Raw genomic sequence first — 24,461 nt, forward strand, 5'->3', positions numbered from 1 at the left:
CATCTCGACATCGATAAATACATACTGCTCTAACAGCTATTAGTAGTTGTGAAGTTCTTTCCACAGCAGTGTTTAATAGAAACCTACTAGACCTTTCTTGTAGAACACTGTGTCTCCTCCTGAGTGCAAACAGAGCTAAATTCCTCCTCTTCTCCTCTTTGCTGCACATCCTCTGATCTTCTCCAAGACAGATTTCTGTGAGGTAGCAGCCATGCTGATGTGCATGCCCTGCATAAAGTTCTCTTCATGCTATGTACACTCAGCAAACCCATAGATGCACCTGTCTGGCCTCCATGTCCTCTTTTCCATGTAAAGGAGGCACATATGTACACCAGAAGGGAGTGCTTCTCCCTTCACAGAATGGCTTTCAGAACAGCAGAGGAAAAATGAGTTGACAAAATACTGATACAACATTTCAAGAAGAATAAGGAATTGGGAAGGGTGACACATCACATTGACAGCTGACTATGGTTTCTTTCTTTTTACTTGAAAAAATAAGCTCTGGTGGCTGTTTTGTTTCTATTTTGCAGTCATCCCTAACAAACAGTGACATCATCTTTGTGAAACTGCATGCCCCTTGGGAGGTCCTGGGCAAATATGCTGAGCTAATGAATGTAAGAATGCCTTTCAGGTAGGTGTAGTTTTATTTTGTCTCAACCTCCAAAGCCATGCTATACTGTAAAATTAATGTGATGATAACACCAAAATGCTTATAGAAAAGCTCTTCTACCACACACCTTTAGAAAATATAAATGGAGTTCCTTAGATACCTCATGCATTCCTGTTTCTTGTTAAAGCCTACAGTTTCAGTACAATACTGGTTTGAGATTAAGATAGGCTGTAGCAGTGCAGCTCTTTTCATGGGGTGTTCTGTCCTTAGGCCCTTTAACCCCTTCAATGCTGGAGCCCCCTGCATACTTGTGCGCTGCTGTTTTTTAAATGGACATTTCATTGAAATCAATGGGAGGTCAAGAAGATCCAGGTACGTAAGGCAGCACAGGAAGTGCATGTCTGTTTGACGTATCTGGTATGCACCTGTAAATTGCTTGTATAGTATGTAATTAGTATCCCATAAATAAGTATAAATAAGTATCTCATCTAATAGGAAAACAATTTAAGCTATAAATGCTTTTTTCTATGGAGAAAATAGAGAGCTTTTATGAAATGCTACTGATAACCAGATTAATTCCACATTGAAACTCAGGTTATTTTTATAATTGATTAAATATTATTTGCATGTAGGGCTACGAAATTTTCTGTGTAAAATACTGCTTTTACTCTGCTGGTTATCTGAACTTTTAAAGTAGCGTAAAGACTTTCACTGGAGCTGACCACAGCCCATGAACTGAGAGGCCTTGATTCTTCTTTCAATTAGCAGGGTTTGCATTATAAAGCTCCATTGATTTTAATGTAATTACCCCTGAACAAGAAAAGAATCAGACCCAGAATATGCAACTAGTGAGCTGGTGCCTTTGTAGGATTACTTCTGTATTTTCTTACCTAAGTATGAAAAATACCTCTGATGTGAGACAATCTGCAGCAGTACAGAACTCATAAGGAAAAATGGACATGTATAAAGGACAAAATTGCAGACTTATTTTGTATTTATTTTGTTTTCATTTTCACAGCAAATCTTCAACTGTTCTTCCTTGTGCTTTTATTACTAAAGAGAAAATTGTAAAACCAATCACAAGTCGTGGAAGGATAATAATCTTTTGTAAAAGAGTTCTAGCCATAGAAACAATGGATCAGGCCAAAAGCATGTCTTCTTTAATTTCTATTGCATTCCTTGAGATGGACCCACTCTGGCAATAGAGTGAGGTCTCATGATTCAGAAATACATGAGGAACTCTGAATTTAGTCATAAAGGAGCTTGTTTTTCCTGATCATTCAACAGATAGCAAAGTAGGTGTCATACAGGTTATGAAAATACTGAGTTTTTCTTGACCTGCTTCAGGATCATGGCTTCATTCTTTCCACATCCATAGAGAGACAATTACTACAGCATTATTAAGAGGAAATAACGGTAATTCACTAATGACTGCTGGGTAGGCTCTTCAATTCTATCTTTAAAACAATAGTACAGTTTACCATTTCAAAAAAATTTTATAGAATGTCCACAAGTCTAGATGGTGTGTTTCCAGATGCCTTTGTCTAAACCCTCGTTTTAAGAGCTGCTGTTTGCATATTGCTCCTAATTATTCAGGCTGAAATTGTGCAAGGTCCATGCAACACTAAATGAAATCCTTGTTGTTTCAAAGCAGGAGTGAAAAAGTGGTGGATACCTCTGAATATTGGAAGCAAAATCAAGAAGTGGATGGCATGTTCAGAAACACTTAGCTTTGACCTTTCTCTGCTCCTATGAGTAGAGCAAGATAAATAACACTATCCAAAGAAGGCTGGCCAACATGAAATAGTTTAAAAAATTTTACTTCACCAGCACGATATGGACTCTGATAACAAAAATATCCAAGAGTTCTGAAAATTAACCTGGAATACTAACCAAATTTTATCATTTATAAAGCATTATTGCTGTCTTATTTTAGAGGACTTGCTTCCAAGGCACTAACAGCATTCCTACACATCTACTACAATATTTAGAATGTGTGGTGTAAGCCTTTATTTTCCAGAAGTGGTACAGTTCTGCATTACACACAATGGAACCTCTCAGAATACACAGAAACCACCTTGATTTAGCAATGACCTTCAGTAGGTAACAAAGTCAGCCTCTGGAGGAGGAATCAGAGTTTGGTCAGGCACCCAAATCTTCCAGTAAGGAGTAGGAGTCCCAAATCCACACTCAAGAACCCCCAGATTTTCTTAACTCTCATGAAGATGTGATCTCTGTGATGAAGGCAATGTGTCACATCCTGACACCTGTGGTGTGATAGGCATCTATGAGAAGAACAAGAGCTGCTAGCAGGGGAGTGGCACAGGAGGTGGATTCCCTGTTCTGGATCTACACATGATGGTTAGGGGCTGCTCTGCACTGCAGGGCTGGTCAGGAGGCAGGCTGGGAATGGGTTCAGCATGTGTCTGCTTGTTGTCTCCTTGTCTGCTCACTTGCTCATCATTTGCTCTCACACACGGCTTATTGCACTGACAACAGAAACCAGCCTGTACAAGGGGCAGAGGGAGTGGCTGCACACTTGCTGGGGTGCTGAGCACATGTGCACTTGCTTTTGTAGCCTATATGCTGTTTCAAGGGATGCTGTCCCAATAGCAATCACCAACCCTGCTTGGTACTGCATGTGTTACAGCATATTACAGCATAAGGTACAGCTTTCCTGGCTTTTCTAAGTGATTTCCCCTTGTGTTTCGCCAAATGCAGCTTTATTAACTCACTAGTAGATGTCATATAATTTATCCGTATTTGTGTCAGTCCTATAGAATTCCTCAAACAGTTTATGAACTCTGAATAGAAATGTCTTTGGATCCCCATCTTTCACACATGACAAATAGCGAAAAAGGAGGAGGCAATGGGAAAATTATGACCTTCTGGCAATTCAAATTCCACCAGTGTCTGTGTGGCTCCTGTGACAGTTCTGTTAATCTCTCTTTTAGTCTCTTCCTCCACCTCTTACAGGCTTCTGTCTTCAATCTCCTTTCCTTCCTTGCTAGTTCATACTGTAACTGACGATGGGTTTTCTTCTCGACTGGCTTCATTTTTGCTGTTCTTCCAGGAGAAAAATCTATTACCTGCATCGCCGATACAAGTTCATGAATAGGTAAGTACAATTCTCATGCCAGTCCAGTTTATGCTCATTTGAACCCAATAACAAAAATAATGGTTAAAGTCAAGCTGGAAGGAAAAGTTTATCATATGTCTTTGTAGAAAAGATGAAGGGAATGGTTACATAGTAGGACATCTGCAAAAAAAAAACCCCAAACAACCAAACTTCTGCAAAACAGAAGTTGCATTTTTAAGACATCAGCATTGTGAAAGAAGCAATTAATTTTATCAGCTTTGCCTTCTTTAGGAATAAGAAAATATTTTTCAACTGGTGGAGTCTTTAAAGAAATAGAAGTATATTAGTGCAAATGCTGTGCCTCTTTCTTTCCAAGTAGCTCATTAGGGAGTTTTTTGGGGTTAGAGTACCACAGTTACAGGGGGTTTTTCATTTCCATGAACCTTGCTTACTTGTAGTAGTAATGACATTATTTATTGCTTCCTGTGTGGGGATGCTTAGTACTTTGTTGGTAGATAGGAAGCCAATGAACTAACTTGAGAGACATGTATTTTCCAAGAATCTTTTAAGTGCTTTCACTCAATTATTAAATACCTTTAAGGTTGTGCATAATGCCCAGTTTATGTCTGACTTGATGCAATGAAACTCTTTCCTTGCAGCAGTTTGCATTTTCTTTTTGATACCTTTGACATTTAAATGAAAATATCTCCAAAATGCCTAAAAATAATACAGGCTTGGTAAAAAACAGATCATTTTTATACCTAGAATTATCTCTCTCACTGTATGTGGCATTTAATGCCACAGTACTGTTGATGCAGTTTTCAAAGGTATTTAGCCCCTGATCTACTGTTTTACTGAGGTCGTTGGAAATACTCCCAAGAACTTCTAAGAGAAAAAAAATTAAATTTGAAAAATCTGCATTTAGGAGTAAACAGCCATACCATTTTGCAGATAATGTTCATACATTTACATTCATGGGATGATCATTCTGCAGTATGAGCATATTAAAAAGCATTTTGTATATTATGTCACACTGTGCTGGTAACTTGACAGCACTAGCATTGATATTACATAATAGAATTTGCCCTTCTATTTTCATAAGCACCAAATGAGCACTTTGTGGAGTTGACCCATTTTATCGCTGTCACAGGGTAATAGATGCACACAAAGCTTCTAAAACTTGTTGATGCTGCCCCACTTTCCATTCCCACCTTACAATAGATACTATAGCAGCTGTTAGCTTTGGAATTGGTCTTGATTTTAAAGAAATCATGGCTGCCTTGACTAAAGCAATAGGAAGGAGAAGGTAAAGTTTCCATCATTTCTACATGTTATATGAAGCTTCACTTCACATTCATTTTCTTATGAGCCAGGATGCAATTTGAAGTCAGTATGGGAAGAGGTATGATCTTTTTTAGTATTTAGTTCCTGAGTGATGAGAGCACTTCACTAAATTCAATTGTTATGTTCAGGTCTATAAATAGCTACTTGAAGAAGAAAAGCTGTAACTGAATAGCCCCAGAGGGGAAAAAAGAAAAAATATTCAGCTTTACAAAATCACAGAATTACTAGGTTGGAAGAGACCTTCAAGATCATCGAGTCCAACTCATACCCTAACATCTCAACATAACCATGGCACTGAGTGCCACATCCAGTCTTTTTTTAAACATGTCCAGGGATGGTGACTCCACCACCTTCCCGGGCAGACCATTCCAGTCCTTTATCACCCTTTCTGTATAAAACTTGTCCCTAATATCAGACCTATGTTTTCCTTGGTGCAGCTTACAACTGTGTCCTCTCCTTCTGTCAGTTGCTGCCTGGAGAAAGAGACCTACTCCCACCTGACCACAGCTACCTTTCAGGGAGTTACAGAGAGTGATAAGGTCACCTCTGAGTCTCCTTTTTTCCAGGCTAAACAACTCCAGGTCCCTCAGTCATTCCTCATTGGGCTTGTTTTCCAAACCCTTCAGCAGCCTTGTTGCCTCCTCTGGATGTGTTCAAGCATCTCGACATCCTTCCTAAACTGGGGGGCCCAGAACTGGACACAGCACTCGAGGTGTGGCCTCACCAGTGCCCAGAACAGGGGAAGAATGACCTCCTTGCTCCTGCTGGCCACACCATTCCTGATCCAGGCCAGGATGCCTTTGGCCTTCTTGGCCACCTGGGCACACTGCTGGCTCCTGTTCAGCTGCTGTCACCAGAACCCCCAGGTCCCTTTCTGCCTGGGCACTGTCCAGCCACACCATCCCCAGCCTATAACACTGCAGGGGGTTATTGTGGCCAAGGTGCAGGACTCAGCACTTGGACTAATTAAATTTCATCTTGTTAGACTCTGCCCATCCATCCAACCATTCCAGGTCTCTCTGCAGAGCCCTCCTACCTTCCAATTGATCAACACACGCTCCCAGCTTAGTGTTGTCTGCAAATTTACTAATGAAAGACTCAATACCCTCATCCATGTCATCAATAAAAGTGTTGAACAGAACTGGCCCCAGCACAGACCCTGAGGGACACCACTGGTGACTGTCCCCAGCTGGATGCAGCACCATTCACCACCACTCTCTGGGCCTGGCCATCCAGCCGGCTCTGAACCCAGCAAAGAGTGCTCCTGTCCAAGCCGTGGGCTGCCAGCTTTTCCAGGAGTGTGCTGTGGGAGACAGGGTCAAAGGCTTTGCTGAAGTCCAAATCCTTTCATCCACAGCCTTTCCTGCATCCACCAGGTGGGGCAGCTGGTCATAGAAGGAGATCAGGTTGGTCAAACATGACCTGCCCCTCCTAAACCCATACTGGCTGGGTCTGATACCATCCTGTACATGCTGCATGATGATGCTCAATATAAATTGTTTCATTACCTTACAAGGTACTGAGGTCAGGCTAACTGGCCTATAATTACCAGAATCCTCCTTCCCACCCTTTTTTGTGAATGGGTGTCACACTGGCCAACTTCCAGTCATCTGGAACCTCACAGGTGAGCCAGGACTGTTGGTAAAGGATGGAGAGTGGCTTTGCAAGCTCATCTGCCAGCTCCCTCATCACCCTAGGATAGAACCCATCTGGTCCCATAGATTTATGAACATCCAAGCATCTCAGCAGTTCTCTGACTGCCTCCTCCTGGATAACAGGGGAACCATTCTGCTCCCTGACATCATCTACTATCTTTGTTTTCACTTATATGAAACTTAAGATACATGGCTTCAATAGAAGTATCTATTTCTACTACTCCTGGTTCAGTGTAGATTACAAGTACCTGAAGCCTTTGTCCATTTTTTGAGTTAATACAAACATTATGTTGGCATTTGGGCAAAATTCATTTTAGAGAGGAGTTTTGTCCCAAGGCAAAGCCCAGAGCAGGTCTCTTGCAACTGTGAACCTGACTTGAATTTAATTTCTGGAAAATTCTAGTCATTTCAAAACTTCAAATTACAAAACTTCCCTACTTTAAAGGAAAGGAGGGGTTTCAGACACCTTATAGCACCTGCATTGTGGTTAGAAATTAAACTAATAAAATAGCTGGCACCACAATAAGCATAAAGGTCTATGAAAGCTGACCCAGTCATAAAAAATCAGTTTAAATTCTAAACCTTTTTTTATTTTCCTAACTTTCCTTTGAAAAATGGTACTATCCCTACCCCACTTTATGGTGAGAAAACAGTCTATTTTAAATTATTTGAGAAACTCTTTGTGTGGATTAAACACAATATGTATCTTCAGAAAGAGGGTGCTGAGTGAAGAATAAATTTGGAGAGCAGAGGCAGGACTGAAGTGGGAGAGACTCTGTCTTTAGAGGCACTGTGTGAAGCAGCTACCTTTATCACTCCATCACCCCACTGTTTCTGAGTAGGTCACACTGCTTTCCAAACACCATTCCCCTATTCAGCTGAGTATGGGGAAAATGAGGCGTGGATTAGCCTTGAAGAAATTATGAAAAAAAAAAAATAATAATGCTGTGTGTCTGTGTTTGTTAGCCAACGCCATTTTTCAGCTTTTTGCTTTTGTGTGATGCTCCTGTAGAGTACAAAACCTGTGCTACTGACTGACAGCATTGTCGGAATGACCTGGAGGAAATTTTAAAATTTGGTCATTTTTCTTTTCTAAGGAGATAACTAAGGGGGCTTGCTTTCCCTGCAGAAGGCTGTATTGCATGTTCTCTGCTTTGCAGTAAGGTTTTGCAACCTTCTCAGACCCGTTTGCCAGCAGACTAACTGAGCATGCCAAGTAATCTGAGTCTTGGGAATGTCAAACCAAACGAATTCTGGGTACACTCAGTGAGAAGCCAACATGAATAATGCATTGCTGTTAAGTGGGGAAAGCACTCAGTGCTTTGTGCTGTGCTTGTGTGGTGTGATAAGCATGCAGTGGGCATTTCTTAAATGCACATATACACATTGACTTGCAGCATGCATGGGAAAGGATTGCAGATGGCAGGGTTGTTAATAGCTTAGAGAAATCAAACGAGTTTATTTAACAAGAATGGAACAGTATATTTAGCAAAACCCTCTTCCTACTTCCTCCTCCCTTTTCCATACATGGCAGACCAAGCCTGTTGAATAAACAGTAACAACATGGCTTGCTGAATTTACAGAGGAAAAACCAGAGGCTAAAAGTCGGGGTTTCCCCAGAAGAGAACTTACTTTCCCTTGGCATTTCTATCAGTGACTACACAGACTACCTCAAGGCTTTCAGGCTGGATACTGCAGCTGGGGAGTTACAATTAGTCAGGCCCTTTAGAGCCCTGGGATCTGACATCTCACCTGCATTCAGCACAGACATTTGCAAACTACCTCTCCCTGGGCTTCAGATCGTTGAGTCAGTGCAAACACTGCCCATGGAGAGGTTGTGATTAATTAAGTGTAAATCTTATATTAAGTTTACACACATATTCCAGTTTTTCCAAACAGTCCTGATGATAAATTTGCACACATATGCAACATCTGACACCTCTTGCTCCATCATGCTATTCCAGATTGGAAGTGCACAAATGGGACCAAAACAGGTACAGCTGGTTTGTTTACAATTTTGAACTGTGCCCATGTTTAAAAATCTTAACCAAGATAAAAATACCAGGTGGAAGAAGGCTGAATATTCTAGAAAAAATTATATGAATTTCAAATTAAAATATGTAACATTTTCACATCACTTCCCTATATATTCAGCTGCCTGGATATGGGTTGTCCTTCCTCAAACTCACTGTGCAGAGGTACCAGCATTTGCTGGTCTTAGAGTTCTGTTGGGCTCTGTCAAAGAAAACCCAAAAACCCCAAAACAATGGCTACCAAAAACCAACCAACCAAACAAACAAACCTCCTAACTGTATTTCAGTCCTTGAACTTCTTTCAGAACCAAGCTTTAAATTCAAACGAAGTAATTTCTTGTCCTTTAGCTCCACTTCTGCCAACATTCATCCACTGACTGAAGGGGACACCTCATACTTTATACTCTGTGATTTTTGAAGAGATCAGTGGTTAGGACTTCGAGTAGGGCTCACTGTGCTAAACATAGCTTTCTTGGGTGTTTTTCATTATAACATTCTAGTATGGATTTGAATTTGGTTTAGATTGTCTTCTCCAATGAGCTCTGATTCTTCCCTTCATTTCACTGTGTATCTTTGCATGAGTGCACCTGTGGTCAAATCTGCCCTTTCTCCAGCTCAATCATTGCTTGTTTTCACCTTCCAAATATAAGTCTGCACAGCAGTCACCTCTTAGCCTATACACTCAGAGGTCTGGTTTCATGAAGGTTGTAGTGTTGCAAGAAACTACAGTTGAACGAAATGAACAAAGTAGCCTATTTTTTAATAGCATCATTTGCAAGGTAAGAATCCATACAGAGGGCAGTAATGGGATGTAACTTGCTGGGGTTTAGCTGCCAAAGATCTTTGTCACAATCTCCACTGTTCTAATTGTTTAGATGGACAAAATCTAATGTTGGTTAAACCTGAATTTTAAACTAACTGAAAATCTGAGAAATAAAGGTTTAGAGACATGCACTCACTGGGCTTAATAAGATTTATGGCAGCGTGTATCATCAGCATTGCTTTTCTGTTGAGACAAAATAAATGCTTCTCTGCAGAAAGCTGGTTATTAGTAATCAAGTTCAGCCTTTGTAATTTGGTCTGCCTCAAAAAAAGTCAAAAGACATTGCACCTTACCTAGCTGAAAATATTAAGTGTCCTGGTTTGACAACCTGTGCTTCATAATATAGTGGAAAAAACCATTATCACAAAATGCTCGTACTTATCATGTGCTGCAGGATCGAGAAACAGATAAGCAGGTTCCGAGGATGGTTACCCAGAAAGCCAATGAAACTGGATAAGGAAACACTGCCAGATTTGGAGGAGAATGACTGCTATACTGCTCCATTCAGCCAACAAAGGATCCATCAGTGAGTATTCTATCATATCTCAGCTGCAAGGTGAAAACTTTTTCTTCTGGATTCACCTTGTAAAAAATTGATTTCTTTGTTCATGTCGTAAGGACTAGTGCCTTCATATTAGTCCTTTTTCACAAAAAAGGGAGAGATAACGAGTCTACATTTCTGTTAATTAAAGGTCTAGCTCAAAGCTAAGGAAATCAATGGGAAAGTTCCCTTTCATTCACTGGAATTTCAATTACATCCTTCAAGGGGCCAAATGGCTGCTTTCCCTCAGGGTGGAGCTACTTTTCAAGCTTTTTCTGATGTTCACATTGATCATAACAAACCCCATCTCTACCAAGATAATCTGTGCCCATGTTGCCTTGAGCCTCCTCACCCCAAAATCATGGCTAGATCAGGGAGCTGCTGCAACTGGAGACATGGCACAGGCTACATGGACACTTACTTGTTTTGAACCAGGATGGTCAATCTGGTGTTTAAATACATCTACAGTATAATAACTATAAATGTTTAAATGGCTTATTATAAATGGGGAATCACGGTTTTGTAAATCCTGCTCTCAAACAAATCTTTGTGCTACCAAACATGGATGTGCCCTGCAATGGGTTTTCTTAATTCCTTCTGATTCTGCAAGTTTTAATTGCCTGACAAACAGAAGGAAGCAGGACATCCTGCATTGAAAAATACAAAAGGCTCCTTCTATCTCAGGTGAATATTTCTGACTGAACCAACTTAAATTAATAAATGATCTGGGGGAAGGGCAGAGGAAAGGAGAGGACAGTTTCTGCACTTCCATGACTTTCTATTTTACTTCATCTATTTTTGAGTCTGTGGTGCCAAATTGGAAACAGAGAGAGCCACTACAACATTCTTTTCCCAAAGTGACCCTGTTGTAGACATATGATATGAAAACCCCCTGCTGAAGGGGGTTAAAAATGTCCTTTTACCTAAACAAGACAACCAGCTGCAGCCTTAAAGTCAAGCAAAATGAAAATTAGGAAGTGCTAATAATGCAGCCATTTTCAAACAAATAAAGTAAAGAAATGTGTGGTATTATTCTCAAGGGAATACTGCAGACTCACATTGTTGCTGCTGCTACAGTTGGTGATTTACTTTCTCTACATTAAATGAGCTAAAAACCTGCTATTACCTCAGCCAAGAACAGGTTGGCTGTTGGCTCAGTGATTTACCTGGGAGTACAGAAGTTTGAGCATTTTCCCAAAGTCCTGAAGAAAACACTACTCACATAGAGATCACTGCTTCCAACAACATCTGTGCTCTTAGTTTGTACTGCTTCCAGTCAAAGGTAATTTTAGATATGGCGAGTGTCAGACATCAAATGTTTCAGTGTCTGTGGATCCCACAGTGCAAAGATACACACGAATCTGTGCATGCATCCATCCTCTCTTCGTACCTTTGTCACCAGACCACAGGTGTTTGGATTATTTGGCTTATCTTGCCACTAAAGCAGAAAACAGTTTTTTCCTGCCTTTTGCTTTCCCAAAATATATAAAGGAAAATAAAGCAAGAAAAGTAAACCCACTTTTTTTTCAAATGTGTATTCAAAGATTCTAGAGCTAAATTTACCTTTTAAGGGTTTGTACAACCTGCAGAATTACTAAAGAGAATATATGAACAGGAATTCATTGGTAATTTTTTCTTGGTTGAATTTGCACTAATATGAGGCCTTTCTTTAAACAACAGTTAGCTTTGCTGTACTTTGCTATCCACAGAAAGATAGTTTGAAAATTCCAGTTCACAGTTTAGTTAAGTCTGCAACTACAGTTTCAGATCAGTTAATCTTCACTGATTCTGCATGTCTCTTACAGCATGAGTGTAAGAATAGTATTTCCAGAATGCTATTTTTGAAAGAGACTTTAATTAAGGATCAAGTCTGGAACATTTCCTTCCAAAAGTACTCTCATGGTCTTCATTGGGATTTTCCTTTTGAGTAAGGACAGCTCACACAAATAAGACTTACAGGACCAAGTTAATGATTATAGCTGTTGTGGAACAAATTACTGGCTTTATCTACCTATACATTAACTTCACAGGTAATAAAAATTATAATGTATTAATCCTTAATTATTTTTTGTCTTAAAAATGAGGTGACAAAATGATCAAAACCTTCAGTGAAGAGTCTCATAAATAAAGTCTAAACCCTTACTGAGCCTTAAAAAAATATTTATTGCTCTTATGAATATTCAAATCATTGTGCATGTTGAAAATCTAACAAGGGCAGCAGAAACAGAACAGCTGACGAAATTCATCCACCTAAAAGCAACACGGATTAAAAACTCACTAGAAAGCCTCTGCTTTATACAGTTTACAGCTCAGTAATGTCTGATAAATGTTTATGTGTACCTAGTTTGAAATTGTCATCAGCTCTGGCCCCTGTGAACTGAAATTTGAAGTGTGAGATTCTTCACAGACTGAGAAAACCTTTCTCCTCTGAATTCTTTATTGGATGCTGTAGAACATGGAATAGCTTTGATGGTTATTCTGTGAATATGGATTTACTACCCACATTCAGAAATAAATAAGACAAACTGAAGCACAAATTTTTGGGGGAAGAAATGTCCATGAAGCATGGGAAGAAGGGGTAATGGTTGAAAGGGGTAAGTCCTACACTGAGCTGCCTAATTCTCACCTGACAAGAACAACTCCTGTGACTCTTGAGATAAATTCAAACCTCCCTGACATTGTCCTAATTTATGTCAATGTCTAACTGGGATGTTGTAACACAGATACAACTGCCTGAGATATTTTCAACCTTTCAAGGCCTTTTACTCATATCTGCCTCTTTTTGTTTCCTGTGCCAGAGGTCCCTGTCCCATTGATTATGGTGATTCTGCTCTTTCTGGGTCTACTCTACAGAAAATTTCACAGAAAAAAATCCCCAGGGTATTTGAGTTAAAAAAAAATTAAAAACCCTATGATTTTTATGTTCAAAAATAAGTGAGGATTATTTTTTAAATGTTACCACATGCAATTATATCCCAAAATATTGATATTGTCAGGGATGGTTCAGGACATCCAGAGGACTCATTTTGGCACTCCTTTTTCACCTTTACTGAACCCTAGAATCTCTTCTTCATCCATGTCTTCGTGAATAACTTTGGAAAACACAAGGGCAAAAACAAGGGTATGTTTTTGGCCTACTCTGATCATGGTGAGTTCTTCCTCTCCTCTCCCCTTCCTGCCCTCAGATGCCTTTTACTGGCACACGACCGGGCAGGGTGGAAGCTCTGCAGCTCATATTATCACAGGGGTTTTAGGACTGCTTCAGCTTTTCTGGAATAGGCAGAGTTCTTCATGGCTGTTATTATTCTGAGGTGTTTACATCTGCTTCACAGACACGTCTGGTTATTTCTTCTTGCCCATATGAGAGCAAAAGCTATAATAACACAATTGTTAAGTTTGCAAATGTATGCAAATGACTGAAGTGTTTCTTTAAACAAGTGAATATTTCTTTGCTTTTTAGAGTTCGTGTAATCCTTGATTTTTGCCTTTTTACATTCATGACTCATGAAAATAGAAATGCTTTAATACAAATAAAGCTATTAAACAAGTTCTTCCAAAAAATAAGTTGAAATGGCTACCTCTAGTTTCAGTATGAGACAGTTGTGATAACAGATGTGTAAAATAACATTGTATTACAAGGAAAATAGATTAGGATGTTATCTGGTTCCATGTTGCAGGTTTCCCAGAGAAGGTGATTCAATTTGCCGTTGAATCCTATAAGAACTTGTAGCTGAGTCAGAATGAAATTACTGTGCTGTTTTGATATCTGTGAAGTTATTTTCACCATTCTTTAACATTTAGTGCTGGGAGGTAAGGTCTTGGATAGTCAGTAAAAGAAAATTAAATAAAGAGCAAAAATCTCTAATTATTCATTCCTGTTTTACTCCTGCCTTTTAATTTGTTTCTGCTGCTATAACAGCCTAATACAGAGTTCCAGCTTCAGCTGAAAACAACACTGTTCTCTACCTGCTTCAGAATTTAGATTTTTTTTAATGTAATTTCTATTAGCATTAAGATTTACATGACGACAGTATTCCTTTTTTCTCAAAATGCTTTTAATAATTATAATTTTACATACTGATTGCATTCAACTGAATTTGATACAGGTGTAGAGGTAAAAACACATCTTTAAATCCACATATCTTTCTGTATCTGAAAGATAGGCTTAGTCTTACATACCTTTTGAGTAATAGCAGCTTGAAATGGTATAGTGGCCCAAAACTGTTCCTATACAGAAAAGGCAGTGGCCAGTGGACACCAGTTGCATTTGCTGTTTGGTACCAGCCGCTGGTAAGTCAGCATGCATGTGGTGGTGATTATATACATAAATCAAATTACTTTTGGAAGGTACTGTAGGGCATGAGTAGGTCTTTGGGAATAGCAAGGAAATGGGAGGAAGCCAGAAGTACTGAGTATAGCAGTGAGTAGATTGTAGACACAGAAATGGCCTTTGAGTATCTGGGGTGGAGTGGCAAAGGAGATGTGAGTTAGTAACTTCTAGAAAACCAGTTTTCATTACTTGTGGTGTTCTTAGGGCAACTTGTCTTACATATGTCTGCTTTAGGGTTTTTTTTACTGTCATCCTTTGAAGAAGAACATAAGGAACTTATGTACATATTGTATTGTATAGAAAATCCAGCTGAGAATTTTGATAAGAAAGAGGGAGTGGATGAAGTTCTCAAAGTCCAGAAGTTGGACTACTTGTTTTTCAAAATTACTGTGGAGGTGCAGAGTTGTATATTATTTCCCATGGGTAAAGATTCAATCTGACAAAAACAAACTTTCATTTAGGTAAAATTACCTGAGGGGAAAACTGAGCAGTGAATCTCACATTGTGCAAAAGAGGTCATGTGAATCCATGCCAAGCTCCTGATTAAGGCAATCTCATTTCAGGTCATATTTCTCTAGTGTGGTGTTCTACACACTCATGTCTCTATGACACCTCTATGACTTTAACATTTTATTTATCAGTTTATTCAGTTCTTCAGCTCTTCAAAAACAAAGATGAGGAAATCAATATCACCTCCTATCCACAGGGCTTCTTGATTTTTTTAAAATTTATTCGAACTCACCACAATTCCATCTAACCTATTGAACATAGAACCTGTATTCATACTTAACTTGATAAGTGGCTTCTGAGAGCTAACTTTCTACTGTATATTAGCTTCCAGGACCAAATGTAGGAGTATATGATACTTTCACTTTCTAACATAGTATTCAGTAATAGTTTTCAGTAAGAATGGTCTGCTACCAAGTAGATGTTTCCAACTGATTCTTAATGGTAAAGCATAACAAAAAAGCCTGGAACAGATGTGAAAGTCTACCACTGCACTTACAAAGATATGCTTTTGCAAATTTTTGTGCAAGAATTTTGTAGTTTTTAGTGAATTATCTAAAAGTGATGCTTATCATAATGAATACTTTAATATCCTCCATCTTTCTCCTGACTTCTCCATCTAATTCTTTGTTAGAGAATGAATACTGTTACTCATAGCATCTCACCTGGATAATCATCTCTTAATCAAGTGTCTTTAATTCTCCTGGCGCTTGCTTATATACAGTAGATTTTTAGAGTGCTGCAGAAAGTAATTGAACTCAATATTTTGCCTTAAATATGCTTAAACATGCTATTACATGTTTCTGAGATGCCCTTGGGTTTTATTTTCATGCAGTTTCATAATACACAACAAAGATACTTTCTTCAATAATGCAACAAGAAGTAGAATTGTACACCATATCTTACAAAGAGTGAAATATGAAGAAGGGAAAAACAAAATTGGTAAGTACTGAGCAATGTGCTTTTAAACATGCTTTAAAAAAAAGAAAGGAGAAATCTGCCTGGCCTCATAACAGACTCCTTTCCTTCCTTTTTAATCACCTCAGTTTTGACTGTTTACATCTCACCCACTGCTGTTGTCGGGGCTTTGCCTGGAAGATGTGACCATCCCCGTGTAATATTAGTCAGCTTCCACAGGCACATGTCACCACATGGGATTTATCACCTCTGCAAGGAAAGAGGCTGATTTAAATGTGAAATATGAACAGATTATGAGCAGTGGAGAATCAGAGAGACTCATGAAGGAAAACCTTTATTCTTTCATAAAAATGTGCTTGGAAGGATGGCAAGATTTGTGCTGCTCTGCATCTCAGGCTACAGGGCTTCTCCCTGGATACCTATCCATCCCTAAGGGAGATGGAAGACTGTATGTCTGTTGTTACTGTAAGTCAAAAGGGAGTTCACCATTGATCTACTCAGTGCAAAGAACACTATAACTGTGTTATAACTGTGGCTTTATTTTCAATTAGTGAGTGGAGTGGCAATTAGAAGTAACATACATGCAGGTTCAGGAGAGCAGGAAGAGGCACAGGAGGGATAAAACATGAAAGAGTGACCACCTTCTGCCAAGTCATAGAGAGCACATATTGCTTGAATACCACAGAGACAAATGTAGAGACAATCTCCATAAAACTCTGCAGTCTATTTCATTTCCCTACTGTTTAAACCTCACCTTTCCTGAAGAGGAAGAGAAATATCCCAGAACTTCACTTTTTTCTTTCTTTCTCAGCTGCTGGGATGAGGGCAGCAATAATCCTGAGCAGAGCTGATGTTGCATCTAGCCCAAACACCAGCAGTCCCTGCCTACCTCAAGATCCCAATCTCCCTCACATGTCAATGTGTGCTATCCCCATAAAGAACACAACCTTGCATTGATCACTGGGCAGAACAAAGCCCATCTCAGCTGTACGAGTTTTATTTTTCTGACAGAGACACTGGAAGAAAGCATATTCTGCCAGGCAGCTGATGCTACCACCCAAAGTGTTATTCATGTTGACTTAATACTTCTCATTGCTGTGTTCTTGCTGCTATCTGTCCCCTGTGAATTAGGAAAGAAATCAAGACTCTATGCCTCTTGGTCAATAGGGTTCAAATACCTTCAGGTTATTGGTGTGGATATTATGTTTTGCATTGCCTGGTAACAGTTCAGTCCTATTTTGGTGACTTTCCAAGTGAAAAGCACCAACATCTCAGCAAACATTATCTCTCGAGGCTCTCATTAAAGAGGGACAAGGGCTGAGTGAGCGGGTTGTATGCTCACTTTTTTGTACCACATAGGAATGATTTTGGTTCAGGTTCCTGTTTATTTTCTGGTCTTGTACTGCTGCAGCTTGTCTTGTTCCTTTCTGTCTGTCCAGAAACTTTCATAAGACATAAGCTGAACACATTTTAGAAAGTTGTTATCATATAGAAATTAAGAGTTTCTATTGCTTTAGTGGTCTGCAGTTCAAAAATATCAAGACCTTCCCTGAAGTTTTTACCTCCCGAGATATGCAGCTTTTCATCTAAATAGCTTTGTTAGACCATATTTTATAAGGTTGAATGTCACAATTGTACACCACAACGACACAAAGACTCTGATTTCGGAAGGCTAAAAAGGCAACTCCTTTATTTCTGGGAACGTTTCCCTTTTTATAGTATTCTACACAGACCAATTTGATTGGTGACAAGAAGACAAACCTCTTCAATCACATCGATCAGACCAGAGGGACATCAAGAGAAGCCCTTCCTAGGGGAAAATATGTAAACATTCTTGCCATTACCAAAACATGTCTCTTTACAGTAAGTTCCCTGGGAAAGGAATTTCAGAAACCAAAACATGTTAGGCATGAACCAGGGCTACAGTCAAACTTTAAACCTGGTGTGAGGTCTCCAATTTCACCAAAGTTACACTAAAGATGGATTTGGGAAATTAAGCTTCTAGCAAAATAAAACATAGATTCTGATTAATATTTGAACAAGTCTTTCTGTGTCTCATATCTTAGTTTTCAAAATCTATAGAGGATCAGTTTCTCTACATGTATCGTGTACTGTCAGTTGGCTTCAATCTTCATTTAGCCAGTTTATGATAATGTGTTTTGCTTTTCACTTAGCAATTTTTCTGCTTCTATTGGTAAATAATTAAATACTTTTGATTCTTAGGTCTGAATCGATTGCTCAGTAACGGCTCCTATGAAGCTGCATTTCCTCTTCATGAGGTATTTTGCTAATTTTTTTTTCTTTGCGAACAGGCATTTTTCACAAAATGAATTCTTAATTGTGTAATTATTTTTTGTCAATCTTATTAATGTCAGTCTCTGACATGCTTCCATTTAGCAATGCTTTTTTCCTTGGGGAAAAATTAGGGGTATTGTCTTGCAAGAAAAGATGAGTAAAGAGAGTTGTTCTGGATCTATTCTGTGAAAACTAGAGTTGATATATCAATATGTTTTCAGAGAGAACCATCACACGCTGGGGGGTATTCTGAGATTCTCCAAGAATTTTCTTTGCATTTATAGGCTATGACATGAATATAATTTACTATAAATTTCTTAGAAAGAATAATCTCAAATCTTAGTGACATCAGTTGATACTTTTTTAATGTCATATTTAGCTTTTGGAGCGCAAGTATGAAGATTGCATAAATTGTATTATCCATACTACTAATAAGAGAGATTTCTTAAATATTCTTTTTTACTGCTGTTATTCATTAATGTCCAAATTTGTATTTTAGGGAAGTTACAGAAGTAAGAATTCAATAAAAACCCATGGAGCAGAAAACCACAGACACCTGCTGTATGAGTGCTGGGCTTCCTGGGGAGTGTGGTATAAATACCAGCCACTGGATCTTGTAAGGTAAGACTTACCTGCTTTTGCTATGTTACATTATAAGTGCTTTGAGCACAGGTTGTTTCCCTTCTGACAAAACCATGAAAAGCTCAGTTAATTTATGTGTTTTTTAAAAACTGATACTGAAGTAATGGGAAAACATTTAGTTCATGGTGACACTACATCCGAATAGATATTTATAGTGGAGTTTGTAGAAGGACCTGAAAGCAAAAGAAGTTTCCTTCCAGAGTTTCCTGACACTGTAATTTGTAATGAACTGTTTACAGGCTATTTAAGAGAGAAAATAGGAAGAGAGAAATCTGTGGAACCTGGATATACTTGATTAGACATCCATCCACAGGAGGAGTTCTTCCTCCTTGGAACATGGCTTTGGTGCAAGATAGGCTCTCACCAACTAGATCTTCTTTTTCCAGAATGCAAACACAGAATGAGCTCTGGATGAAGTTTCATGATGCTTACAAATGGCACAGAACAGAGCTTACAGTTGCTGAGTGTGCTGCTGTTCAGCAGCACTAGTGGTGGAAATCTTCTCTGTACCACTGCCCTTTAACTCAGACCAGCTACATCACTACTGTCCAGATTTTTATTCATTTTAAAAGTAGTCTGCAAAGAAAAAAACACTGAGAAAGCTGAGATGTGATTCCAAATTCTTACAGTCCTTTAAAATTATGTTTTCAAATAGCCTTGCATGGACTAATAGAGAATGACATATTTCTTAGCATATAGAGAGAGCCAGAGCCTTTACTGGTTGTGTTGGCAGAACTATTATTGGACAGTAATGGGCTTTTTCTACTTGAAGAGAGGAATATGGAGTTACAAGAGCCTATTAATAAAGTCTTCAAATGTATCAGAAGCACTGAAGATACATTTGCTATCAGGAAGGTTCATCCCCAGCATGCAATTGATCCAGCTTATTAATTTCCTCTTTCATAAGTCCTGCAACTAATAGAAAACTTTGCCCTTATTTATTCTCAAAATTGTTTCCAGATGAAAGATTTGTAGAGGGCAGCCCTGGAAACAGACAGTGTTACTCCTTAAGGCTGTATAAAAGCTATCCATTTCATAAAACAGAGAGTTTCATTTCCATGGATAAAAAGTTAATCAAGAAATACAATTAAAAGTTTTACTGAGTCACGTAATTTTTAATGCTTTACAAAATAATTTATTAAATCTCTTAATTTAATCCCAAAAGTGTTTTTTTAAATACACTGTATAGAAATATGGAAATTTTGTCAAATTACACAATAGAAATTGCTGATTTATGGAGGAGCCAAAACAGTTATACTGAAGCGGTTTTTTGCTTTCAGTTTCCCAGTACACAACAAGATATTATTATCACACTACAAACAGTGTATCTCTATAGAGTTTTATAATCATTTGTCCATAGTGGTCAAGGCTACTGTTCTTCATCACATCTTGTTTGTGAAAGTGCTCTTGAGGCAATACCTGGAATTTGGTTTTATTTTGTGATCAGGCATCTGTAAGGTTTTTTTAAGTATGAGAATAAATGGTAACAGAATAGAAAATGTTAGAGGTATGATTATTCTAGACTTTGATAGCAGCCTTGATGGCAGTTTAAGATTTTTTAAAAAGTTTTATTTTTTCATCAGATAGAGTTTTCAAAATCCATTTTTAAAAAAAGGGATTTGAGTGTTTACCCAAAAAGGAGAGGGGCAGGGGAATAGTGAGATTCTCTGAGCATTGGCAGCAGCCTGAGTCACAAGCCACCAAACTCAGCAGGTCCAAAGCTGCAGCCCCAGCCCAGCCTGCCATTTGCTGCCTGGAACACCTCCACAGCTGTGATGAATTCACTGAAGAAGGGTGACAAAAAAGAGAAGGGGATGCCTTTTTCTTCTCACTTCACAGATGCTGGCTTATTCACATTTCTTCAGCTCCTGATGAGTTTTCAGAGGATTCAAAGATTTGGGAGGAGCTGAGGAAATGTGAGTAACCCAGCATCCATGAATGAATCTTCCATGTCTAGTGCCACTATCAGCAGTTCACATGTCTATTGAGCTGGAGACTTTTCCTTGAAGAACTGATGACACCAGCAAGACCTGCTGTTCATTTCACTTGCAAGTATCTCAGCAGGCACACTTTAAAAAGAAGCATTTTTTCAGAGACAGTTCTATAGCAGGAAAATCTTTCCCCTCCCCCCCCCCCCCCCCCATAGCAGGAGTTATGTGGGATTGTTCTTGAAGGCTGTAGTGTTTTCATCTGTACAGTAGGAGTGGCTGGATGTTGATTCTTCCCCAGACATCTGGCCAGAACTTATGCTGGTAGTTGACATTATGATTTAGAAAGGCTAAGAAGTAAATTAGACCTAGATAGTACAATTATGTCATTAATAGATGTGCTATTTCTACCCTAAAGTCAAGCTACCGCAATGGTAAGTGAAAATGTTCGTACTTCTGTGCTGTTTGTTTTTTTTTTTTTTTTCCTTAGATGTTAAAATGAGGTTTCCATCTCCTGTGCTGCCAATTTGGCAACTCCCAGAAATCATTTAATTTCATCAGCTGGCTGTTATGGAGATACTAGTCACTAAAAATAAATTATAAAAAGTCATTTGAGGGAAATTGCATGGCTCTGCTTCCACTCTGCTTTGAAACATGTGGCAGTATAATGGCACAAGCTTGGAAAAATTTACAAAGCCACTCCTATTAGTCAAGAGATGTGGTACCATAACTTTAATTATACATCTCTTGGAATTTAATGTCCATAGATACTTTATAAGAATAATTTATGACCCTTAGAATTTATCAAAATTGGAAAGAAACAGGACTCATTCATTATATTTATATGCTTTGGCAGAAGTTGCAGTGATTCCTGGGGTCTTTGGATCACTTCCTTCACACTTCTGTGCGTTGCTGCTTCCCTCTTGATTGTGCACAAGTTGCTTCTGCTGCTGCTTGTGCATATAATTCACAGGACCAAAAGGCAGGGAGAAAACTATTTTTTAAGCAATTGTAAAGCTATCTAAATGTACCGTGAAGCAAAAACTGATGCCTGAGTAACCTGCATTTTGCTCCATGTTTCCATTAAATGTCTTGACTGCAAGATGACTACTCTCTTTCAGTCTCGTGTCAAGCCTTCCTACCCACCCCATTGCTTCTGACATGAGAGCTTCAAATGTCCAAAACACGTGCTAGAAAGCTCTAGTTTTTGTGATGTAGAAAGGTCTGTATAGAATTTCGTTCTTACCTGCAAAATAGTTAATGAAAATAGATAGGTTCTTTGTTTGAGCCATGATTTGTCTATATTCTAGATCCATGACTTCCTTCTTGACATGCTGAAAGCAAAATATTCTATAATGAAGGTCATTAAACATAGGATAATCCAATATCACATTTCATAAGTCTGAAATCAGATTTGTAGCTTAATATTTTTAAAAAATGTGCCTTATTGATAAATATTGATATTGAAATCTTGACCCAGTTAAGTCATAGGTCTACCACTGGAATGGGTTGAGGGAATATACAGTTCACAATTAAAGTAAATATTATAAGGGCATACAGGCTAGCTTACAACTGAGAAGCTGAAATTACCTTTTTATTATTATTTTTATGGCGCAGCATATATAAGGATGGGAGAGATGGATTATTCTATTAGGTGCTTAGGGGTTTTTTATGTGTCTGCTTTTTATGTTGGTTGTGAAGACAATTTTCTGTGAGAGAACCATTAAAGACTCAAACAATTTTTTTCTGTCTATATTAATACTCTGAAAAATCGGATAGTTATATACTTGCAAAGTTAACAAGAACCCAAAGATGTTATCAACGCTGGAAATTTTCAAAGAGGCCTTGAAATGAGCAGAATGATAATGGGTGAAATTTATGTATAAGTGATGCACAGTGATGCATTCTGGAAAAAACCCTCTGGAATTCTTTGTGTACATTGCTGAGCCCTGGCACAGAGAGAACTGCCTTCACTGAGGCAAGCTATATGAAATTTCTGTTCTTTACCTAGTGACAGAAGAAAAGAAGCAAATTTGTTCTTCAAACAAATATTTGGGGAAATTTAAGGGAGTGACAAAGGTATCTCTACATGTTTTTTATCTCCTGGACCACCAGTGATGGCCCAGACTAGCTGAATTACATATTGGAATAAATGCGGAACTGCTCTGAATAAGGCACCTAGGAAGGCCTCCAAAGACCTTCTTACCGGCATAGTTTGTTTCAATAGCATTTAACTGAGTAGTATCTGAGCAAGACTAAAAGGAAAAATATGCAAACTTTGGGGCCAGAAGACATGATATATTCATAAGTTGATCCTGATGCAATTTACAGTAGTACAACCTGTGCCTGTGGAGTACCAGCTGAGTTGTAAAGGGCAATAATGGAATATCGAGGCCGTTTCTCCGTATTTAAACCAGTACGTCTCAAAGTAATGTCAACATCCTTAATTTATTTTTAAAACCCATCTCAGATGCCTTTTCCTTACTTTTCAGAGATGGATTGCTTTCTATCATGGACAGTCTTCTTTACACACCCACTGAACTTTGCTTGGATCTTCATCTAGGATGAAGATGTTTGATTTCTAGATCAAAAAGAACAGTATGATTTGCACTGTTAGATTGAAGGGCTCAGCAGGATAGGAGACTATTTTTGCCAAAAATGCTTGTCAGCTAGAGGGTCGGAATGAGGAGGTATTCATTCTTGAGAGTAGGGCATGAAGTAAAAAATAAAGCTTGATGAAGGTTAGGTGGGCTTCACTACTTTGAACTACATACATGGAGAAATATAGATCATCCATATTTAGTGGAAGTAAGCTCAAATGTGAGTTTGCATTTTTGGAGGTGCAGGCACAGACTGACATCCTCTGTGTCAGGAAAATAATCAGGTGTCAAGAAAATAATCAGGCCAAAGGTTCCATTTGCACTCTTAAGTCAGGTCTTAAAAAGCAGTTTGCAGTGTGTTTTTTTACAATCGGACCTGCTGCCCTTGTCAGAACTGAGCATGTTAGCATTAGTTTGCCATCTCTTTAGCCTGTGAATTTCAGTTTCTATTAAATGACAGAAGAATAAAAACAAAATAACAATACATGGCTTCTTACACAGACCTGGTTAACTCAAATGAACCTGGTTAACTCAAATGAAAATAGTCACTGCAGGTCAGTATCTTTCAGCTGAGCATGAGGTCAGGCTAGAGAGATATTTCTCACATTGGAAATTTCTAATAACAACTTGAAAACTGCTACTTTTGTGCAGTCTAGATCAAGTGTCCTCCAGTGCACCCAGTGCTAGAGACAGTCCTAGGTCTTTCCATTCTCTCTGAGAAAGTTTGTCCAGTGATGTTTTCTGGTAGCATAGAGGAGAGAGCAGCACAGGCTCACTGCACTTTTTCTCTGGATAGAGCAGAGTTGCATCATTAAGGTGAAACTGGGTTTCCAGCAGCAGCTATTTTCAAACTGAGTGGACATGCAAGTTTAAGTTTTCTGCAATGTCTCTGAAACACAAACATATCATCTTGCCCATTCTTTAAAACCAGTCTTGCAAATAATTCCCTAAAATCTCAGCCTAATGTGCACAAATCAGACACAGGACAATACATGAACCTGTTCCTCTGCTGATGAGCTCAGCGAGTTTTGTGTGTTTTTCTCTAACACATAAATAAAAGTTTGGCTCTGTGTGAGAGGAAGAAAATCGCTAATGAATATGTAGCAAAATGGAACTTTCTGTCTATTTTGCTGCTGGTTTTTGAGCAATATATCTA

At 38.6% G+C, this 24,461-nt stretch overlaps 1 protein-coding gene across 1 annotated transcript in view; it reads left to right on the forward strand.

Moving 5' to 3' along the window:
- The window catches only part of ANO4 (anoctamin 4), a 120,515-nt gene that overhangs the window by 52,704 nt on the left and 43,350 nt on the right, over positions 1–24,461 (forward strand). The window contains exons 5-11 of the mRNA XM_066319366.1: positions 531–631; positions 881–982; positions 3,684–3,728; positions 9,939–10,070; positions 15,758–15,864; positions 18,064–18,119; positions 18,635–18,756. Of these exons, the coding sequence (XP_066175463.1) occupies positions 531–631; positions 881–982; positions 3,684–3,728; positions 9,939–10,070; positions 15,758–15,864; positions 18,064–18,119; positions 18,635–18,756 (665 nt within the window). The remainder of the gene's footprint in view (positions 1–530; positions 632–880; positions 983–3,683; positions 3,729–9,938; positions 10,071–15,757; positions 15,865–18,063; positions 18,120–18,634; positions 18,757–24,461) is intronic.

The sequence above is a fragment of the Sylvia atricapilla genome, chromosome 5 (assembly GCF_009819655.1).
Source record: "Sylvia atricapilla isolate bSylAtr1 chromosome 5, bSylAtr1.pri, whole genome shotgun sequence".
Lineage (NCBI taxonomy): Eukaryota > Metazoa > Chordata > Aves > Passeriformes > Sylviidae > Sylvia > Sylvia atricapilla.